Below are 19,713 nucleotides of genomic sequence, written 5' to 3' on the forward strand. Positions count from 1 at the left end.
GGCAACTAATAGCAAGTCTGCTCAACTAATCGAGAAAATACTGTAGTCATAATCGACAAACACATTGTCGTACAGGCCTCTATACCAGCCAAGCAGCCAATCAACAACTGAAACCTAAAGTGGTGTAGTAGTGAATGTGTGCATTGCTTGATGGCAATTTTGTTCCATAATGGGAACAATTGCAATGTTGAATCCATATAGTGATTACACAGTCATTATCTTCCCCAGGAGAATATATTTGCTTTAAAACAGACTCCATCCATAATACCCAGGAGTCTCGTTAGGCACTGTTGCTTTGAGGTGCAGTGAATCAGACTGATCACAATGCGGTTAATCAGAACGGCACACCGCGCTTGTTGTCTCAGAGCTGCATCATGCACGTAGTAGCCAGGTCACCTAGGCATTTCAATGTGGCCAGCTCAATATCTACTAGAAAGTAAACAACAAAGCACTCAAGAGTTTATTACATGACCGTGACTGGTGTATTCATTACCGTCAAATTTCAGAGTAACAAGAAACATAAACTAGTACGTATGCTACCCAAGTATTGGGACAAGAGAAGGTTAAAACAGGCCAACATAACATAACATATAAGACATTTATAAAAAGGAGGTTAACCTCAGAATACTTCATTAAAGACAGCTGGATAGTAAGGATTTACATACTGTGTATGTTTAGCAAAGCCCCAATCTGAAAGAGCCTCTTCTCAAAACACTTACCACCAGAGTGAATAACCACTCAGTCCCATTGTGAATTAACTGTGATGCAGTTACTAATTTTAACACATTTGGCACCTCACACACAATCCTGCACGGCAAAATGCCTCTGCTAGCCAAAATAATAGATGGAGGAAAAAGAGTGTACGTGAAGTGTGAAAGTGTCAAATGTGTGGTGCTGATAATTGGGTGACTTGGAGTGATTAGTGATGAACGCTGCTGATGCAGCTTCTACTGTGTGATAGCCACATGTCTACCCATGTGAGACAGCAGAAAGGATGATGAGAGAGAGAGAGGGATGACGAGAGAGAAGGCGAGACAGAGAGAGCGAGAGAGAGCGAGAGAGAGAGAGAGAGAGAGAGAGAGAGAGAGAGACGGATGACGAGAGAGAGGCAGAGAGAGTGAGAGAGAGAGAGAGAGAGAGAGAGAGAGAGAGAGAGAGAGAGAGAGAGAGAGAGAGAGAGAGAGATGGATGATGAGAGAGAGGCAGAGAGAGTGAGAGAGCGAGAGAACCAGAGAGAGAGAGAGAGAGAGAGAGAGAGAGAGGTTGTCGTTTCGGAACTGGGTGTCGCGACATGACAAGATGTTCACAAATCGAATTTCAAAAGATTTCCCCTTTCGAAACCCTAGGAATTACAATCTCCAACTGAGCCGTCTTCATCCTGAACAGACCTTGTCCAGATGTGATGTATTATTAATGTCTATTACAGACTCACATTGACAAATCTTCCACTCCCAAACATGACATTGATAATAAATCACAAGGTTGTGAGCAGGTGCAACAGCAATAAATAAGTGATTTATGCTTTGTCATTGTTATGACTTGGGTTATGGTCTCAGGGTGGCTGTTGTAGTCCAAATGTTATGTTGCTACTAGCAAACCATAAGAACCTATGAATAGCCAAGATGACCGGGAAATCCAACCACCCAACAACTTCAAGCTGTCTCTCTCACCCCTGCTTGAGTGGAACACAGCCCCTATAGTGTTCCATCTAAATGCAAGTACTTATGCTAGTACTATTACTCTAGCACGACCTGCTGTATCCCCAGACACACAGCTGGCCTGACAAGGCCACTGAATCCTCAGAGCTCTGTTCAAGCCTTCACAGTAGTTCACAGCTCTACGTTTCAATATGCCTTATTTAGTGCCTTCCAGTCACTTACGACGCGAATAAGTGCAATTGCTAATGTGTGCATGTGGCAGCTTGGAGGACGTATGACCAGAACTCCCAGGAAATGGGGGAGGTTGGTACTGCAGGAAGAAGCAGGAGCGTGCACGTCACCAGCCCACTCAGTGACGTCCGCAAGAGATACATACACTGCCTGTCTGCCGGCCTCAAGGGCACCTTTGAAGAGACAGCTGAGAGAGAGAGAGAGAGAGAGAGAGAGAGAGAGAGAGAGAGAGAGAGAGAGAGAGAGAGAGAGAGAGAGAGAGAGAGAGAGAGAGAGAGAGAGAGAGAGAGAGAGAGAGAGAGAGAGAGAGAGAGAGAGAGAGAGAGAGAGAGAGAGAGAGAGAGAGAGAGAGGAGAGAGAGAGAGAGAGAGAGAGAGAGAGAGAGAGAGAGAGAGAGAGAGAGAGAGAGAGAGAGAGAGAGAGAGAGAGTGGCACACAGCAGAGAGAGAAGAGGGAAGCATGGACATATGAAGATATATTTCTTCAAACAGCTAGCAGGTAGAGCAAGTGAACTGTGGAAAGGCTAGTAATTGCAGCACTTCAATGATACTGCCCCCTACAAAGTGCCATTGGATGCTGTGTTTTTGTCCATCTTGCTCAACGGGTCTACACTTTGATTGGTTTATCAGCATTGACTGTCAGCAACACACTGTAACATTGGATAGGCCTGCAAACGTTTGAAGGATCCGGTAGTTTGTTGTGCCATATGCTCTACATTTGAGTCACCTCTCACAGACACACAGACACACACACACACACACACACACACACACACACACACACACACACACACAGGATCACAGATATGAGAGCACTTCTTTTAAAAGAAAAGCATTTTATGCCATAAAAATAAATGACTTTTAATCTGTATAAAACATAATCCAGCTCCTTCTTCTCTTGACATAAATACTATCATTACAATCTCACCCTGACTATGTGACCCAAAAAGCTGTCTTCTTATATTTAGTGGGGAAATGGGCGATACAACTACTATCCATTTCTCTGACCATAGGACCAGTAACAATATCCGGATAATGTTACATGGCAACGGAAGTGGAGCCGATATTGGGTGAAGGTTGTTCAATGTAACAGCAATATTTAGACTTAGGGTTACCACCCATTCAATAAAATACGGAACGGTTCCATATTTCACTGAAAGAATAAACGTTTTGTTTTCGAAATTATAGTTTCCAGATTTGACCATATTAATGGCCTACGGCTTGTATTTCGGTGTGTTTATTATATTATAATTAAGTATATAATTTGATATTTGATAGAGCAGTCTGACTGAGCGGTGGTAGTCAGCAGCAAGCCTGTAAGCATTGATTCAAACAGCACTTTACTGCGTTTGCCAGCAACACTGAGCAATGCTTGAAGCACAGCTCTGTTTATGACTTCATGCCAATCAACTCCCGAGATTAGCCTGGCAATACTAGTGCCTATAAGAACATCCAATAGTCAAAGGTATATGAAATACAAACGGTATAGAGAGAAATAGTTGACGTGTCATAATTCCTATAATAACTACAACCTAAAACTTCTTAACTGGGAATATTGAAGACTCATGTTAAAAGGAACCACCAGCTTTCATACGTTCTCATGTTCTGAGCAAGGAACTTAAACGTTAGCTTTTTTACATGGCACATATTGCACTTTTACTTTCTTCTCCAACACTGTGTTTTTGCATTATTTAAACCAAATTGAACATGTTTCATTATTTATTTGAGACTAAATTGATTTTATTTATGTTTATATGAAGATAAAATGAAAGTGTTCATTGTTCATTCAGTATTGTTGTAATTGTCATTATTACAAATATATATAAAAATCGAGCTTTTTTTGGTCCTCCAATAATCGGTATCGGCATTGAAAAATCATAATCGGTCGACCTCTACCTCCCAGACTCAGGAAAACCCTAGGGGTTTTTCAATCTCGTGAGATACTTTATTCCATCTTATTCTGAAATAGCTTTATAGAATTGACGAAAGGGAGGAGGGGTCACAAAACATTAGAGTGGAGTAAATAGTGTGAGGAAGCGTTTGTCAAGCTAATTAAAAGTACCTTTTACATTTTAGACAAAAAACGATTAATGAGTGGGGGGAGGACAGTGGCATACCTGTGAACAGAAGTTATCATGTTTTGTTTTGTCTATAATTTAAAACCTTTCGTTCACCTGGTAAAGTAACGTTAGACAGAAAGAGAAAGCGTATAGTAGTGATTGTAGAGGGAAACAAGTGTTAGAGTAGAGGAGAAATGTACTGGGTAATGGTGATTGAGAGGGCTTCTGAGTTAAAAGAAACAGAGATGTAGATTAATTGGAAAGTAAAAGGGTTTAAGATTTAGCAAAGTGAAAACTAATAAAAAAATGTATTTTCTATTTTAGGAGAGGATGGGCTGTCCCTATCTCTCTCTTTGAAATGTTTCCCAATTGGGAGAACAGTTAGTGAAATTCTGCAGTTTTGTAACGTATAAACGTACACGATCCGGCCGTAGAGGGAGCTCCCAAATAAGTAAGGCCTGACCATTGGTTTGTTTGTTTTTGTCTACCGTTTACCAAACACACCAGCACACATGGGCACACAACCCACCGGTTATTAATATTTTGTAGTGGTGTTAATACCATGTTTTATTTATTGTGTGGGGTCTTTTTTAATTTGGTTGTGAACTGGGTACGCAGAATGATGGAACTATTTCAAATGGTTTTAAATGGTTTCGGAAGTACAGGGAAAGAAAATACTTAACAGGGCTGACTGACCTCTGACCTCTGTTCTGACTTCCTGGTGAGACCTGATCACCCTCACTACAAAGACTGGAGACATTGGGTGAGTTTAAAATGGGCTATGTAAACACTATAGTTAGGAAGAAGTTAATAATCTAGCAATATTCCTATGTGTGATTCAGAACACGAAGGAGAGAGAGAGAGCGCTGCCCCTGAATGAGGGACACCTGTCTCTAGTCTATTTTACCATTACCTCATGGGATATAATTATTTCCTTAATGGAGTTATCAAGAGTTGTAATGCTAATTCGATTTTTTATTCTAATTCATTTATTTTTAATTTAACAGGCAGTGTTGTTTTTTTAATTACCGGTCCCCTGTGGCCCTTTGGTAAATATGCAAATTGGTTTTCTTCACATGCCTGCCTATAAAAGGAAGAAATATATTTTGGTAATGGTTGAAAGTTACTCCAAATAGATTGAAGTTTTTCCCACCTCAAGTGATATATGTGTAGTGTTTTCCACACCTCTAGTTTTATATGAAGAAGTGTATTGCTGTTGTTGTGTTGTTTGTTTGTTTTTGTCTTGCTTCAATAACAAATCTCACTAGATTGGGTCTGCTGGATTGTTGGGATTTCTTCCTAAAGGTTAGCTCTCTAACTCCCTGAGCCGGCGAATTTGCAGTGAGATCACCAAGATGATAGGGGAGTAAAAGCCAATTTAGGGAAACAATTTTTAAACTGTGTATTGTTATTCTCTTTGACATTTGTTTTACAAATCTGTATTAAGAATATTGGTAGTAGTCATAATTTGTCACACAGTAAATCATTTGTCTGGATTTCCTGAATCAGAAATGCTCTAAACTAAACTGTTGTTCTGGTCTGTCCTCTTTGTCCTGGTCTGGTGAAGGTGACCACAGATGGTGTCTAGATGCATGGAAGGGATCATTTGACCAAGAACAGTGTGAACCTCATCCCCCTTTACCAGCTCAAGTAATGGCAAAAATGGTGTTCAATACGGGCCTGTTCTGCACCACTTCTACCGTGAGACCTGAGTCCGAGCCAGCAACCTGTACATAGCATCCAGTAGAAGATATCAACTGCCTTTTCTCTCATGCCATTTCTCTCAGGAGTGCGACATGAGTCCACATGGAGTGAGCATGGAGAGAGATCCCGTCCAAACTTCTCTCATGTTATTGGTGTACTGGTAGGAAAACGGACAAGACATAATGGACTGTAAACGACAGTGGCGGCATAGGTGAAAGACATTATCAAAGGCCATCCACTTTGAACATGTGGCATTGGAAGGACGAACTGAAACACTATCTGAAGAAGAACGTGAAGAAATGCCAGAAGGATGAGTGCCGGGAGGGAGGGGGTGGTCAACCGTGCCCGTAATTGATTTAGGCTTATCCAACATTGTTTATTTGGGGTATCAGGTTGATTGTGGAGGGCTACATACTGCGAAATGTATAGTAATTTAGACTAAGAATGCAATTAGATACCAATCTGTCATTACCACAAGTGATAAGAATAGTTAATCCTGGAAATATAAGATGAATATACTGTTTGTAAATGTACATTCTAACCGTGTCGATGTGTGCTAAGTTGAGGGTCTTGAGTTTAAGTTATAGACTCAACATGAAGCACTGAACACTGTCATTCTAAATGTGGGTTGTATAAAATTGATAGTAGGGGTTTTGTTTTACCATGTTATCAGAATTATAATTTTTAATTCATATGTATTTTCCCCTCATGGTAATGCTTGTTTGATGAAAATGCTTGCAAGTCATTTTGTATTAGGTTGAGACTTAGCCTCAAAAGGGAGGACATGTTGTGGAAAATTAAAAAATTAGTCATGCTATCTCGTGTTTCACTGCTTAAAGAATTGTTTCTTGTTATATGCTAGTGTTGTTTTTCTAACCTGATACAAACTTGTCTTTGTGTGACTTAGTCATAAGACTGGGCGTACAGCTAAGATCTGTTTAGGAGCGACCGCAGCATGTGAGATATCCTGTGGTTTTACTATCTGCTGGAAATCAGCCATATGGAAAGTTGCAGGAAAGAGCACATTATAGTGTGAACTGTAACAAAATGCAGTTATACGGTTGAGCCCTTGTGCTATCAACATTGGGCTATCTTAATCTGCACGTACAAACCAATCACCTTTTACACTATGTTGCGCCCCTTTTTCCACACATCTGCTAAACTGACACGTAGGCAAAAGAGGTTGTACTTTTCCTATAAAAGCTGAGATCCAACTATGTTCATTGAGCTTTCAACTCTGAACTATTCTTAGTAATGGTTGAATACTTAATTTTTGCAAATATTATAATAAAATTGTTGTTTGAAAGAATCTAACCACAGAAGTCCAAGGGCTGTTCAGGAGAACTAACGGTAATAACCTCATTACTGACAATGAGTTACTACTCACTTGTAATAGGGGGCGCAACTTTCACTGGGGATGGGAAGGTCATGTCCCCCACCACCTACATTTTGAAATTGCATTTTTGTACCCCCAGGTATTATCATTGCAATGTGATACAAAAAGTGGCAACGGTGTGCTTTAGGACCATGCGAGCGATCGGATAGGCTGTTTGGAGTGATCAGGTGGCTGGATTTAGGTCCGCTCGGACACCACAGAGCGGGCTGACAGGCTGTGTGAAGGCAAATCTTCTGAAAGACTGGATGGAACAGCACGGGAGAGTTGAGCATAGTTCAATGTGCATGTGTTGCACTCTTATACCGAGTTGTAAAAGCAAGCAGAGCAAAAACTGGCTACTCTTTAGTTGACTGATGTAGCTGGCAAGGTACAGTAACTGCTGTTTAACTTAACAGAAAAAAACGAAACTAGTTTTTGTTCGCAGTGCTGAGCTAGTATTGTAACTGACATGTAATGTTAGCTAATGTTTTATCCCCTCTCGACTGAGGTGAATGAATAAACTAGCTATGCTAGCTAGTAGCTGATGTTACACTAGCCAGGTCAGCTCTAGCCTCTAGTTATCAATCAGATAGTAATAATAGCCACCTCATATCGCTAACGAACAGCTATTGTTTGTATGGAAATGTTTTGTAGCCTTTTTTTGTCCTGTTTTGGAAGTAAATACATTTGGCTAGCTTTACCCAGTTGATGTACCGTTAGAGGAAGAGCCGGCCAAAGGTTGGCTAACGTTAGCTATGATTTTTGCCTCAATCTCACTAGACCTGCTTCAAACGATGAAACTGTCAGTCAAACAATTTAATGTGAGTTTTATTAGTCAGTATGGCAATGTAACGTTATTGATCTGTCAGTTTCCCTAGCTAATTCCCTACTTTTCACACTGACACAGTAATAAACAGCTCTAACATTACAGGCTTCACTGTCATGGTGCACAGCAGAGGTCTGCGTGGACCGATTTCTTCATCCCGCTCCCGCTGGCTTTCTGTCTGACTCACCTGCTACCCCAAGAACTGGTCCCAAACCCAAACGCAATCCCACAATGTTATTTTAGGCATATGTGACGCAGCTCACTTGTCAGCTAAGGTCCTAGCAATTTTGCTAACTTAAGAAATAAGTTAAATTACCAGAGATTCTCACCTCGGCCTTATATTGTATTACTGGGCTATATCAGCCAATATGCTAGATGCAGTTTGAAGAGAGCAGAGTACTTACATTTCCTTGGAAAGATAACTTCCCTGTGCTTCTCCGCACTTGCATAGGCTATAGGCTACTCTATTTAATTGACACGCACACCTGATCTCGCAGGTATGGCTACTGAACTGGAAGCAGCAAGAATGATGACAGCAACACTTGCAACATTTTGCATAGGACTATAGAATAAAGCCTACCTTTCAGGAGGAAGATTTGCAAGCAGAGACAAATAAATGGGTAATCAATACTTACTGTGTGCAAGTAAAAAGAGCTCTACAGCACTATTAGTCCTATGAGATTAACTGTATGGAGGATTTTCTGTTTTTGTGTGTTAATGTATATTTGAGGTGTATGTGTGTTTTATTGTGTGTTTTTTTCCAAACCTTTCCCTTGGGAATGGAAAAAAATTAAAGGTGCGAACTGGAAAGAAAATTGTGTTGGGAGAGAGTCGAGTTATTGACTAGACTGGTGGGGGTCGGGCGTGCAGGCGGCTCAGGCTGGCTGGTCGGTTATGTCTGAAATGTTATAGAGAGAATGTGTTAATAAAGACAATCAAAAGTGTTTGCCTTTTCTTAAGCATTGTTCATTTGTTAGGCTATTGGTTAAAGGTGCAACACAATATGTATTATTGAATTATCTTTGATCTAGTTCAGTCTTATTAATCACTTAAATATATTTAATAATGATATCTTACCTAGTTTGATGACTGTGGGTAATTTTGCTTACTTTTTGTTCTAAATGGAGATGGCATATTTGATTGTGTAAAAATACAGGAAATAAGAATTAGATGCCCCCAAAAATTGGAGACCCCCAGAACCCATGCCAGGTTATGTCGTCCCCACCCCACTTCTAAAACCAAGGTGGCGTCCTTGCTTGTAATGCCCCCTATCTTATGTTCAGAACCTTTAATTGTGCATTCATTGGAGTTTCACACATCTTTCACCCCCTTCAGTCATGCAAAATCAAAGTTTTCTGTGAAATACCATTTTGTTTAGGTACCAATACATCAGATAATGATAGGCTCACCATTTAGTCATTGAAATACCATTTGATCCAATAGAAAAAAATACAAGATAGAAAACTAAAAAATATAAATTTTTGAACTCCTGGTTAGAAAGAATAGTAGATTGTAAATACCACTTTCCATACAGTATTGGACTATAATTTCACATGCACCATTTACATTTTTAAAAATTGTATCTAACGGCAGGTTGTGAGCATGTTGAGAAATATGTCAGTTTTAAAGTTGAATTATCCTTATAAAGTACATATGTGGGACAAATCATCAGAAATAGGGGTATTGTAAAGCACTTGGCTATTGTAAAAACGTAGCACGGTGTGGTATGCCATTTCTGGCCCGTGCAACACTGTACAAGATCTCCCTTTCTACTAATACAGTATTGCCTGTCTCTCTGCTTGAAATTCATCAGCTTACAGTGTATCAATGAAATTGAAATAATGACTGGAATATTGTTATATTCAACCCAGGTATTTCAGCTGTGCATTGTACACTACACTATAATTGTACACTACACATAGACTCTATTCACTTTGTCCTATTGAAGCACACTGGCAGAGGGAAAATGTTGATGTACCATAGTATTTACAACCACATCCATATATGATTTGGTTTTACCTTCCAACATAAATTGAAGTCAAATTAATAGATGTATGAGGTAAAAATATAGAAATTGACAATGTTCAGTACCTTTTCTTTTGTATGTGGTGAATTTACAAAACTCCAAACTGGTAACACGTGTAATGCAGCCAGTCTTATATTCAAAACATTTCATTGTGCATTCGTTGTGTTTGTAGACATCCTTCACCACAGAACCATTAATCCAAAATATGAATTTACTGTGAAATATAATGAGTCCATTGGTTTAATCACCAAAACACAACATAATGATATCTTCTCAATTTAGTTATTTTAACAACGAGTTAATCCAATAGCAAAAAATCTAAGATACATGTTTCAAAATTGAGGTTTAAATGTAGTATGCTACAGTACTGTAAATTGCGGGTCGTATGCTCATGGGGATGGCAATCGTACATCATCCACCTGTAATGTAATCTTGTATTGTATTTTCTTATGCTTATGTATTGTAGTGGTACTGTACGTGGCTCAGTTCACAAGAGCATGGCACTAGCAACACCAGATTTGTGGGTTTGATTCCCACTGGGGTAACATACCAAAGTGTGTGGACTGTTGTCACTTTGGATAAAGGTGTCTGCTACGTAATTGGCATATATTACAGTAATACAGTACTGTATTGTCCAATGCAATTTTAGTAAAGCAGTGTGTATAGGTTTACCAAACATTTAAGTGATCATCAATTAAGTGCAATCGGATTAACTAATAGTAAGATGTATTTTAACAAAAGAGAAGAGAATCATATCCAAAGTAATGAGAGCACTGCATTGTGAAAGGCAATTACTTTATAAGAACATATATTGCAATGTGAAACATGTATTTTCTAGATGAAAAAGTGACTATGATTTTGTGTGTTGTACTTATTAGTCAATTGAAAATGTGCTTAGAGTTTTGAAACAAGCCATTTTGAATTTCTGTTTTGAGTTTTGTATTAGGAGTTGTGAAAATGTGCCGCATACTTGTGAAAATTGGACCAGTTATTGAAAAAAACTGTACTCAATAAACTGAAGCCAATTTAACAAGATATACTACATACACTTCAGATACATTCATAGAAATTGCTTGACATTTTTAAATAGAAGAATTTGACATAAAGCATCATGTACGCAGTACAAATATTTAGAAACATTGTCAACAATTAGCATCTTGTACAGTCCCGTGTAGCTCAGTTGGTAGAGCATGGCGCTTGCAACGCCAGGGTTGTGGGTTCGATTCCCACGGGGGGCCAGTACAAAAAAAAAGTATGAATGTATGTACTTGTAAGTCGCTCTGGATAAGAGCGTCTGCTAAATGACTTAAATGTAAATGTGTTACACTAAGAATGATGAAATCAGCTTTATTTTGATGCTGTTCACTAAGATGGTCGGAAACTCAGATGAAATCTACTTTTTTAGTGACAAAAATAAGTCGATTTTTGTCTAAGGTATAAGCCAAACAAAGTGGGGGAAAACGTTGCTGCCATCAAAAAGCTACATTTAGCTTAGAAGACAGCAGTACTGTAATTCTCTGATTCTTCAGTCAGGGCTATGCCCTCTCACACAAAACATTGTGGGATGATGTCATGTGTGTGAATGGGTGGAGGGACAGCGTAATGACAAAAAAGCACAGATCAAGTACTTTTGACCAGGGCCCGGTATTTCTTTAACTTTATGGTTTGTCTTGCCACATGCTTAACTGAAACCTGTTTTGGACATCAGAAGCTCTGGTCCAGGACGTTTACGCACAGCTTGCTGGTGCTGAACCTTCTTGCAGAAGAAGGCGGCTCAGCATCAGCAAGCTGCACGTCAACGCCCTGGACCAGAGCTAGGACACCAGGGCCTATTTGGATGAAGAAGGACACTGCTGTCCGTCCACAGCTGCAGTGGCACATGGGTCTGACTCCATGGCCAAGACCCAGGATGATAATCTGAATGATAATACACTGGAGAGGGATCAAAGTCTGTGCAGGGCTACAGGATTAAAGTACAACACTGCAAATTATTTTAGCGATACATTACATTGGCATACATTAAAATGAGCTGTTACTGTATTCTGTTACTGCTTCCCGAAGTGTGTTTATGTTTTGTTGTGCTGCCTGTAGGCCAATGCATATGTTGTTGTGCGTGTAAAGAGTTAAAGTAGTGTAAAACTGTCTTAGGGTTAATCTACTGTTCTCCAGAAGCAATGGCTTGTGACCTATTTTCCCTATCTAGAACACCTCTCAACGTGGGGTTTCTGACTAGCCTGGTGAGCTATATCCAAAACTCCTAATGAGAATGACATAAGTGCATAGAAGCCTGACATACTGTAGGAATGACTAACAAGAGAAAAAAGGTGACCAAAGATCGGTAGGCTACAATGCATGTCCTGAACAACAGTGGTGAAAATAGGGAGTGTGATGATGATGTATAGTGTTGGCCTAGCTCACACTGTTTGAGTGGTGTGCGCTCCAAGCAAAGCCATCTTTAAGAGCAGAGGACTGGAGGATTGCTGGGGGCAGCCAAAGTGATTTCATTGGATGACGGGTCTGATCCCTGCAGATGGCAATGGTCACTATGGCAGCATCAACACCAGGCCAGCAGCATCATAATGATGACAACAACACTGTGCTCAGATGAGCTCAGCTTGGCATAGAACACAACTTACATAGTACAGCGAATACAGTCTTGTTCAAATTCCATTCACTTTTCCCCAACAAAGTTGGCACATCTCAAAGACATCCAAGGGACAGAGACCCTATAGGCTTTGTAATACAAAATGGTAAGCAGGCATTTGCCTTTGCTGGTGCAGAGTAAACATGAGTGCACTTATCTCCTTTCCTGCATCCCAGGAATCAATGGCTGACACAGCAAGACAGGCTCTCTCCTCTCTCCGTTCCCCTCTCTCCTCTCTCTTCTCTCCACTTTCCACTCTCCTCTCTCTTCTCTTCGCTCTTTCCTCTCTCTCTCCTCTCTCCACTCTCCACTCCCATCTCTCCCATCTCCTCTCTCCCCTCTCTTCTCTCCTCTCTCCTCTTTCCTTATTCCTCGCTCTTCTCTTCTCTCCTCTCTTCTCTCCTTTCTCCTCTCTGCTCTCCCCTCATTCCTTTCTCTCTTCTCTCCTCTCTCGTCTCTGCCACCTGTCCTCTACTGTATCGCTCTCCTACCTCCTCCTATCTCTCAGAGTTAACATTGTACGCTTACATACAATGTTAACTCTGCCATTAAACTAAAGCCATTCAAATATTGTGTCCTTGTGTTAACTTTGCCCTTTAACAGGTCATTAAAGAACAGGATACTGCATGCATGAGGAAGTCAAGCTGTTTGACATTGAGGTGTACAGATATTTCCAAAAAGGCTATCAGCAGCACCAACAAACACCAGCATCAAACACACATCCTTTAACCTTAGATAACCTTAAGAACACCTGGAGATGAAAAAAACTCCCAAACACAGAGCAGAGAACAGAGCATAGTTATACCTTTACAGAGTAAACAGAGCACAGGCATACCTTTAAAGAATAAAAGCGACTGTTGGGATCCAAGCCTCCAGCAGAATGCATGACCTTTCCCTTTCCTCTTGTAGTTAAGAGTGCTGCTGAGCCGAAGAGAGGAGGCTGAGCCGAGCTGAGCTCCGTAGCACCAGCGTGCCTCTGCTGCCGGGACAGGCACACACGCGGCTAAGCAATCTACCCTCTCAACATGCCAGGAACCGACTTACAAACGCACCACTCGCTGCCTCTGTTGATTCAGCCATTTATCCACCAATCCTGCATGAGATTACAGCAGTGACATCACTGGTGTCCAGCCTCTTATCTAAGAGGGAGCTAGCTGGTGCTAAGCCACTGTTTCCCTCTTTTGTATGGCTTTCAGTGTATAGCCCCTGTAGCAGCAGCTTGCCATCGCTGCACTGCTCCATACCACACCGCAGAGCACAGAGCATCGCCTTGCGCCTCCCCTGGGGCTGCTGGGAGAGTTCCCAGTATCTGCAGCATGACCTGTCAGCTCAGCCACTCTGGCCTGACCTTGCTCTCTCTCTCTCTCTCTCTCTCTCTCTCTCTCTCTCTCTCTCTCTCTCTCTCTCTCTCTCTCTCTCTCTCTCTCTCTCTGCTGATTGGAGCTCAGGTAAGCCATGGGGCAATACAAAAGATGGAAAGCCATCTCACCAATGTAGCCAACTAAAACCCTTCTATTGTAGTCACACTGGGATTTTCTTTGATAGAGAGACCAGTGAACATTTTCTAGCACTTTAAAAATAAATCAGAGGGCTAGCTTACCACACTTCTGCATCCAGGAGTTGACACCTGAAAAGACAATATTGTCATTATCAGCATTTCTTTAGGCAAGCAAGACCATGGTATGAAAGCTAACACCTTCAAAAGCAACTTAGTAACCTGTGCAAGGCAGAAGCTGTCCTGCTTTCCTTAAGTCTTGCGTCTGCGTCCCAAATGGCACCCTATTCCCTAATCCATTTTGCAGAGCCCTGGTCAAAAGTAGCGCACTATAAAGTAATAGGGTGTAAAATTGGGTGGTATCCAGATTTTATACCGTCACAACGTTTCTGTACCATACCGGGGTATACGGTATTACCAGAAGTGCACACAAGGGGCGCTATAAAACGAATTAAACAAACATTTAGAAAACAGGGATCTTGATCCAGGAGGGGGTTGAATATCTCTGCTGTAACCACGAAGCTTGATCTTTGACATGTAACCACTTAGCTAGCAAGTTAGCCAACCAAATGCATAGCTGGAGCCCTGAGCTGGATATAATTTACTTGACACATCTTAGATTTCTTATAGTTGTACTTAATTTATGGTTATAAGTAGTGGTGTAGCACGAACCCCCGCGGTATTGAAAATCATACCGTCGGTATTTCAAAATACCCCGGTATGAACAGTATATCGCCCAAGCCTAATAGGGTGTAATGTGGGATGCAGCCTGGTATTCAAAGAGGTATTTGGAGGCAAAGATCTCCACAAATGTATGCCATATGGTTCACCTGTGGTTCATCAATCAAATCCGTTTGAGCAACTACTGGACTAGAACATAATGAAAGAATATCCAATATATATGATGATGATGCCTCTGAATATGAGTCTTATATATATGAATGCAATGAATGCAGCGAAGCCGTGTGTGCATATTTCTTTACACTCCACTAACATGTTATGTAGAAAAGGATTATGGTCTCATTACAGGAAACCTATGAAGACGCAGGCCCAGTGCAGTCAAAATGCTGTCTTTCCTGTGTTTTGTATCATATTATCCAGCTGATGAAACTAACACTGTAAAAGTGTGAAGAAATTTGATCAATGTTAGCTGCTGGTTGAAAATACAATCTACACAGGACCTTCTGATTAGCAGAGGTGCGTTCAGTTCACTTGAACGTTTGCTACTCTGCGGTACGGTTTGTACTGAATAACACGTTTCCCCAAAACGTTCTTGTACGTTCTAAAAAATGTAAAGTCTATTTAATAGACTTTGAGGTACGTTTGCTCCTGATTGTTGGGAATGGCGAGGTGTGGCTTGAAGCAATGAGTGACGTATTTAAAGGGAAATGGCCATGCTGACAGTGTTCCCCAACCCCCAACACCTCCCAGTTTTTCAACTGGTCGTTCAGTACAGCACCGTTTCCATTAAATGTAATGTTCCAGAATGTTAAAACATACTGAACGCAGCCCAGGTTTTGGATGGGTTGAGTTTTGGCTTGCCTGGTGACATCACCAGACGGTATACTGTAAGTTAATATAGAACAATAACAAAGCTAGTTCAAAATCTTTCTGCCAATAACAGCTACTTTCAGATTACATATCCCTCCCCACTCAGACCAGACAGTCCTAGTTTTGAGAAATAGTTTTTGTTGTTGCTAAAAGGCTATTTTTGTTTATTTTTGACCATTGTAATGGAAAACTATTAAAGTACGGTATTTAAATGTAACCCAGAAATGATTTGATTTTGAGATATTTTTTTAAAGGCTGCATTGGACCTTTAAGTTGTCGTTTCCATAAATTGTTTGTATGTTCCTTATTAGTGTTTTACGTCTCTCTTTTTGTTGTGGATTTTTCTGAAATGTATGTGAACAACAGACAATCAAGTATACATCATATGATCTAAATCAAATTACTGATGATTGAAGTGTGTGATAAGTGTGTGAGGTGATTTAAAATTAGCTCATCAAATCACATTTTGCGCACAGAGATTAATCAGGAAAACAGTGCTGTAGGCAGAAGAGATAACTCATCATTACACATGGCTCTCAAACACCTAGATAGCATTCTGATTCACAACCACTCTAATCAAGGGGGTGTAACATAGGTACAAGACAGTATTAAGCACCGGATCAGAACAGACTCATCCACCTGTCAGTCACCACACCAGTCAATGCAGACAGAGGATTGTATTTTGGGGGTTATACAAAAAGCTGCTTTACTGTCAACAGCAAATGGATAATGAAAACAAATCTCTTTGGAAGTGAATTTATAGCAGCACAGATGCCGGTAGTGCATAAACATTTTTGTTTTTCATTTAATCTGGACTAGTTTGCAAAATATTCATTGCATCCTTCCTTCCAAATCAAATCAAACATTATTTGTCACGTGCTTTGTAAACAACAGGTGTAGACTACCATGGAAATGTTTACTTATGGGCCCTTCCCAACAATGCAGAGAGAAAGAAAATAGAGAAATAATATAAAAGTAAAACACGTAATAATAAAAGTAATAATAAATGCACAATGAGTAGCGATAACTTGGCTATATACCAGTACCGAGTCGATGTGTAAGGTAAGTGAGGTAGATATGTAGATATAACTAGGAATAAAGTGATTAGGCAACAGGACAGATACTACAGAAGCAGCAGTGTATGTGATGAGATGTGTGTATGAGTGTATGTGATGAATCAAAAAAAGTTTGTGCAAAAAGGGTCAATGCAGATAGACCAGGTAGCTATTTGGTTAACTAATTAACTAACTACTTAGCAGTCTAATGGTTTGGGGTTAGAAGCTGTTCAGGGTCCTGTTGGTTCGAGGTGCATCGGTACCGTTTACCGTGTGGTAGCAGAGCGGACAGTCTATGAAAAGGGTGGCTGGAGTCTTTGACAATTTTTAGGTCCGTCCTCTGACACAGCCTGGTATAGAGGTCCTGAATGGCAGGGCAGGGAGCTCGGCCTGTCCTGGGCCGTATGCACTGCCCTCTGTAGCGCCTTGCGGTCGGATGCTAAGCAATTCCACAAGCACTCGCAGACATGCTAAACTGAGGTTGACATCAGAGGCCCGTGCAGTTGCTGGATAATTCTCTTAGGAAGCCCATCACCCCCAAATGCAGCCAACCCAAATACTGTCCCAGTTCTATGCAGTGCAAGATATAAGCAATACGCTATATGCTACAAGCTATAACTTTGCCCACAAGCAATTATTGAATACAATTTTCAGCCTCGTTACAGGCACCCATGGTCCTGTGATCCCTGGTGAAAATTAGTGCACTGTGAAGGGAATAGGCCACCATTTGGGATGTATCCAACTTGTCTGATCACTTAACTCAAGGCTCTCTGATCGTTAGCAGGGCACTTGGCAGGCACCCTGAGACAATCCACAAATATATAATTAAGCAACCTCATAGATCAATCAGGCTTATGAGTTCATAGGTTGCACTAATGTGTCTGTGAATCGGTGAATGTCCGTGTAAACATACTGTACAATCTATTTCCCTGGGTTCATATACAGTACTACATGACCTTGGTGCATGGGGTCACCACTGGTTTGACCAAATTAAAATCAAATGTCATCTGCCAGAGAAGAAGCACTTACTAACAATAATTAGGAAATTAATGAAATGTGTATAGGCCTGCAATGGTAAGCTACACTCTTCAGTCACAGAAAGTCCGCTTTTTAATTCAGATTCACTCATTTATTTATGAGCAATATGTTTATATTCATATTTTATAACCCAGTGGTATAATTGGTCCTGTTTGACTCACCAAATCCTTGTGCAAGGAATTTCCTCCTAGAAGAAAATGAAGAATTCTGTTCTATTATATTCTACATAACACGAGTCTACAGACTATTGACGAAAAGAGACCTATATCTAAATGCACTGATATTATAATGAAAAAATGTGACGCCTATAATAGAATGTCTTCATAACATCAATCAAAGCTGTCCAAAATATTTCCTTGACCAAAATTGCATTTCACAGTTATGCATAGGTTAGAACGCTTGGTGTGTGAAAAGAATATGGCATATTTTATGCTACTGCAGGTGGTTGATATAACCACTGTAGCAGGTTTTAAAAATGATACCGGCTTTCCTGTTTATCTAATTGTATCAATGTCTGTGGTGATATCGGCTGTGACACTGTAGTACATTCCACATGCTACTTGTCATCATCTAAATCACTCTCACCGCCAAAATATCTGGATCATAAAAATGCACGCGGGATGTAGTCAATGTGCGCCACAAAGAAAATAACGTCCGCTGAGAGCAGTGCAATGGGGGGTGAGTGGCTCCTTACCGTTGGCAGTAGCGGCTCCATTTGAGCTCCTTGGTCCTTGATGTCCATGTTCTGTTGCGTGAACAATAATGGATCCGTGTATATGGAATGGTGGTAGTCAACTGTTCTTTTCACTATTTCTGCCAGGTCTGAAAAGTGCGGTGCAGAAGAACCACGAATTGACACGCTATGGTCACATGTTTAGCAGTCGTGAAGCCCTGCCAGATAATTATTCCTCACAGAGGCGTAGCTTATATTATATCCATGCTAACAAACCATGAGCATCCCTTCTGCTTTGTCGTGATGCGGCAGAATAGATTATCGGGGCCCTTCTCTCACCCATGATGTTGGTAGGCTACCTCTTGAACGGATGATGTTGGTAGGCTACCGTATCTCATTTAAGTTTTTTGTGATAACAAAATTACAATTCTAAAGAACAAAACAGATTCAACACAGGAGACAAACTTTACACAACTCTGACTCAAACTACAGTACTAGGCTAGAAACCAGAGCATATAATGTCATTTTAAATGTCCATGTCTTTCAAAAGTCAAGTTAATTTTAAGTGTATTCGTTTTATTTATTCAAATGTGTAATGGGTAGTGTATTAAGGATAGATGTGAATGCATGGCAGTAAATGTGTGGCTGAGAAAAAAGTCCATCTACACATAGCATATTCTCTTCCCCTCTTGGCTGGTCAAATGCAATGCTCAGGTCATAGGTCATGATAATGTCTCACTTTCCCTAGTCCCCTCCTCTAGACAGCAGCATGCCCTATTCCCACAACAACTGTTGCTTCTCCAAGCCCTTACAGACCATATACAGTCCAACTCTGAACATTTATCCATCTCAAAACCAGCAGCTTCCCCTGTGTACTCGCTCACTCACCACAGAGATCAGGGCCCATCCTCATAAACTGTCTCAGATTAGGAGTGGATCAAAATGGATTAGGACCTCATGGACAGGCCTTGGAGGTTACCAAGATAGGACATCACACTACTCAGACTAGTCACACTTGACCATTACTAGGCAATGATCCCGTCATCCTAATTCAGAGTCCGACTTGGCCTTGGTTCGAAAGCATGGCAGCAGCTCTCCTTTGACTCTCAGCATCAAAGGGGGAGCCCACGTTGCCCTCCATTAGGTTTCAGCTGTGCTCCAGTCCCACTCTAAACAACACATCTCTTATGCCCGGCGCCAGTCCCATGTCCTCACCATCCACCTCAAACATCATCACTCCTTTCCTCTGGGCACAATACCTGCTGCTATTCATCATATAAAATATATCAAGTCATAGAATCGTTCAGTCAACTGGCAGAATTGATGTTGTTTTGACTGATTCATCTGCACTATTGTTCATTCTCATGAAGCATAGTTT

General features: G+C 40.8%; 1 protein-coding gene across 4 annotated transcripts in view; it reads right to left on the reverse strand.

The window, feature by feature from the left end:
* LOC129821315 (sodium-driven chloride bicarbonate exchanger-like) overlaps positions 1–18,696 on the reverse strand; it is a 42,077-nt gene extending 23,381 nt beyond the window's left edge. For 2 of the 4 annotated variants that reach the window (XR_008754294.1, XM_055878840.1), the window contains exons 1-2: positions 18,357–18,696; positions 14,124–14,150 (exon numbers count right to left, since the gene is read on the reverse strand). Coding sequence is in view for 3 of the 4 variants with exons in the window: in XM_055878840.1 (XP_055734815.1) it covers positions 14,124–14,150; positions 18,357–18,404 (75 nt within the window). In the remaining variant the exon portion in view is untranslated. Of the gene's footprint in view, positions 1–13,358; positions 13,782–14,123; positions 14,151–18,356 lie in introns of those variants that run through there. The other 2 variants (XM_055878843.1, XM_055878842.1) reach the window with 2 other exon arrangements.
* Positions 18,697–19,713: the final 1,017 nt, after the last annotated feature.

The sequence above is a fragment of the Salvelinus fontinalis genome, chromosome 23 (genome assembly GCF_029448725.1).
Source record: "Salvelinus fontinalis isolate EN_2023a chromosome 23, ASM2944872v1, whole genome shotgun sequence".
In the NCBI taxonomy this organism is placed as follows: Eukaryota; Metazoa; Chordata; class Actinopteri; order Salmoniformes; family Salmonidae; genus Salvelinus; species Salvelinus fontinalis.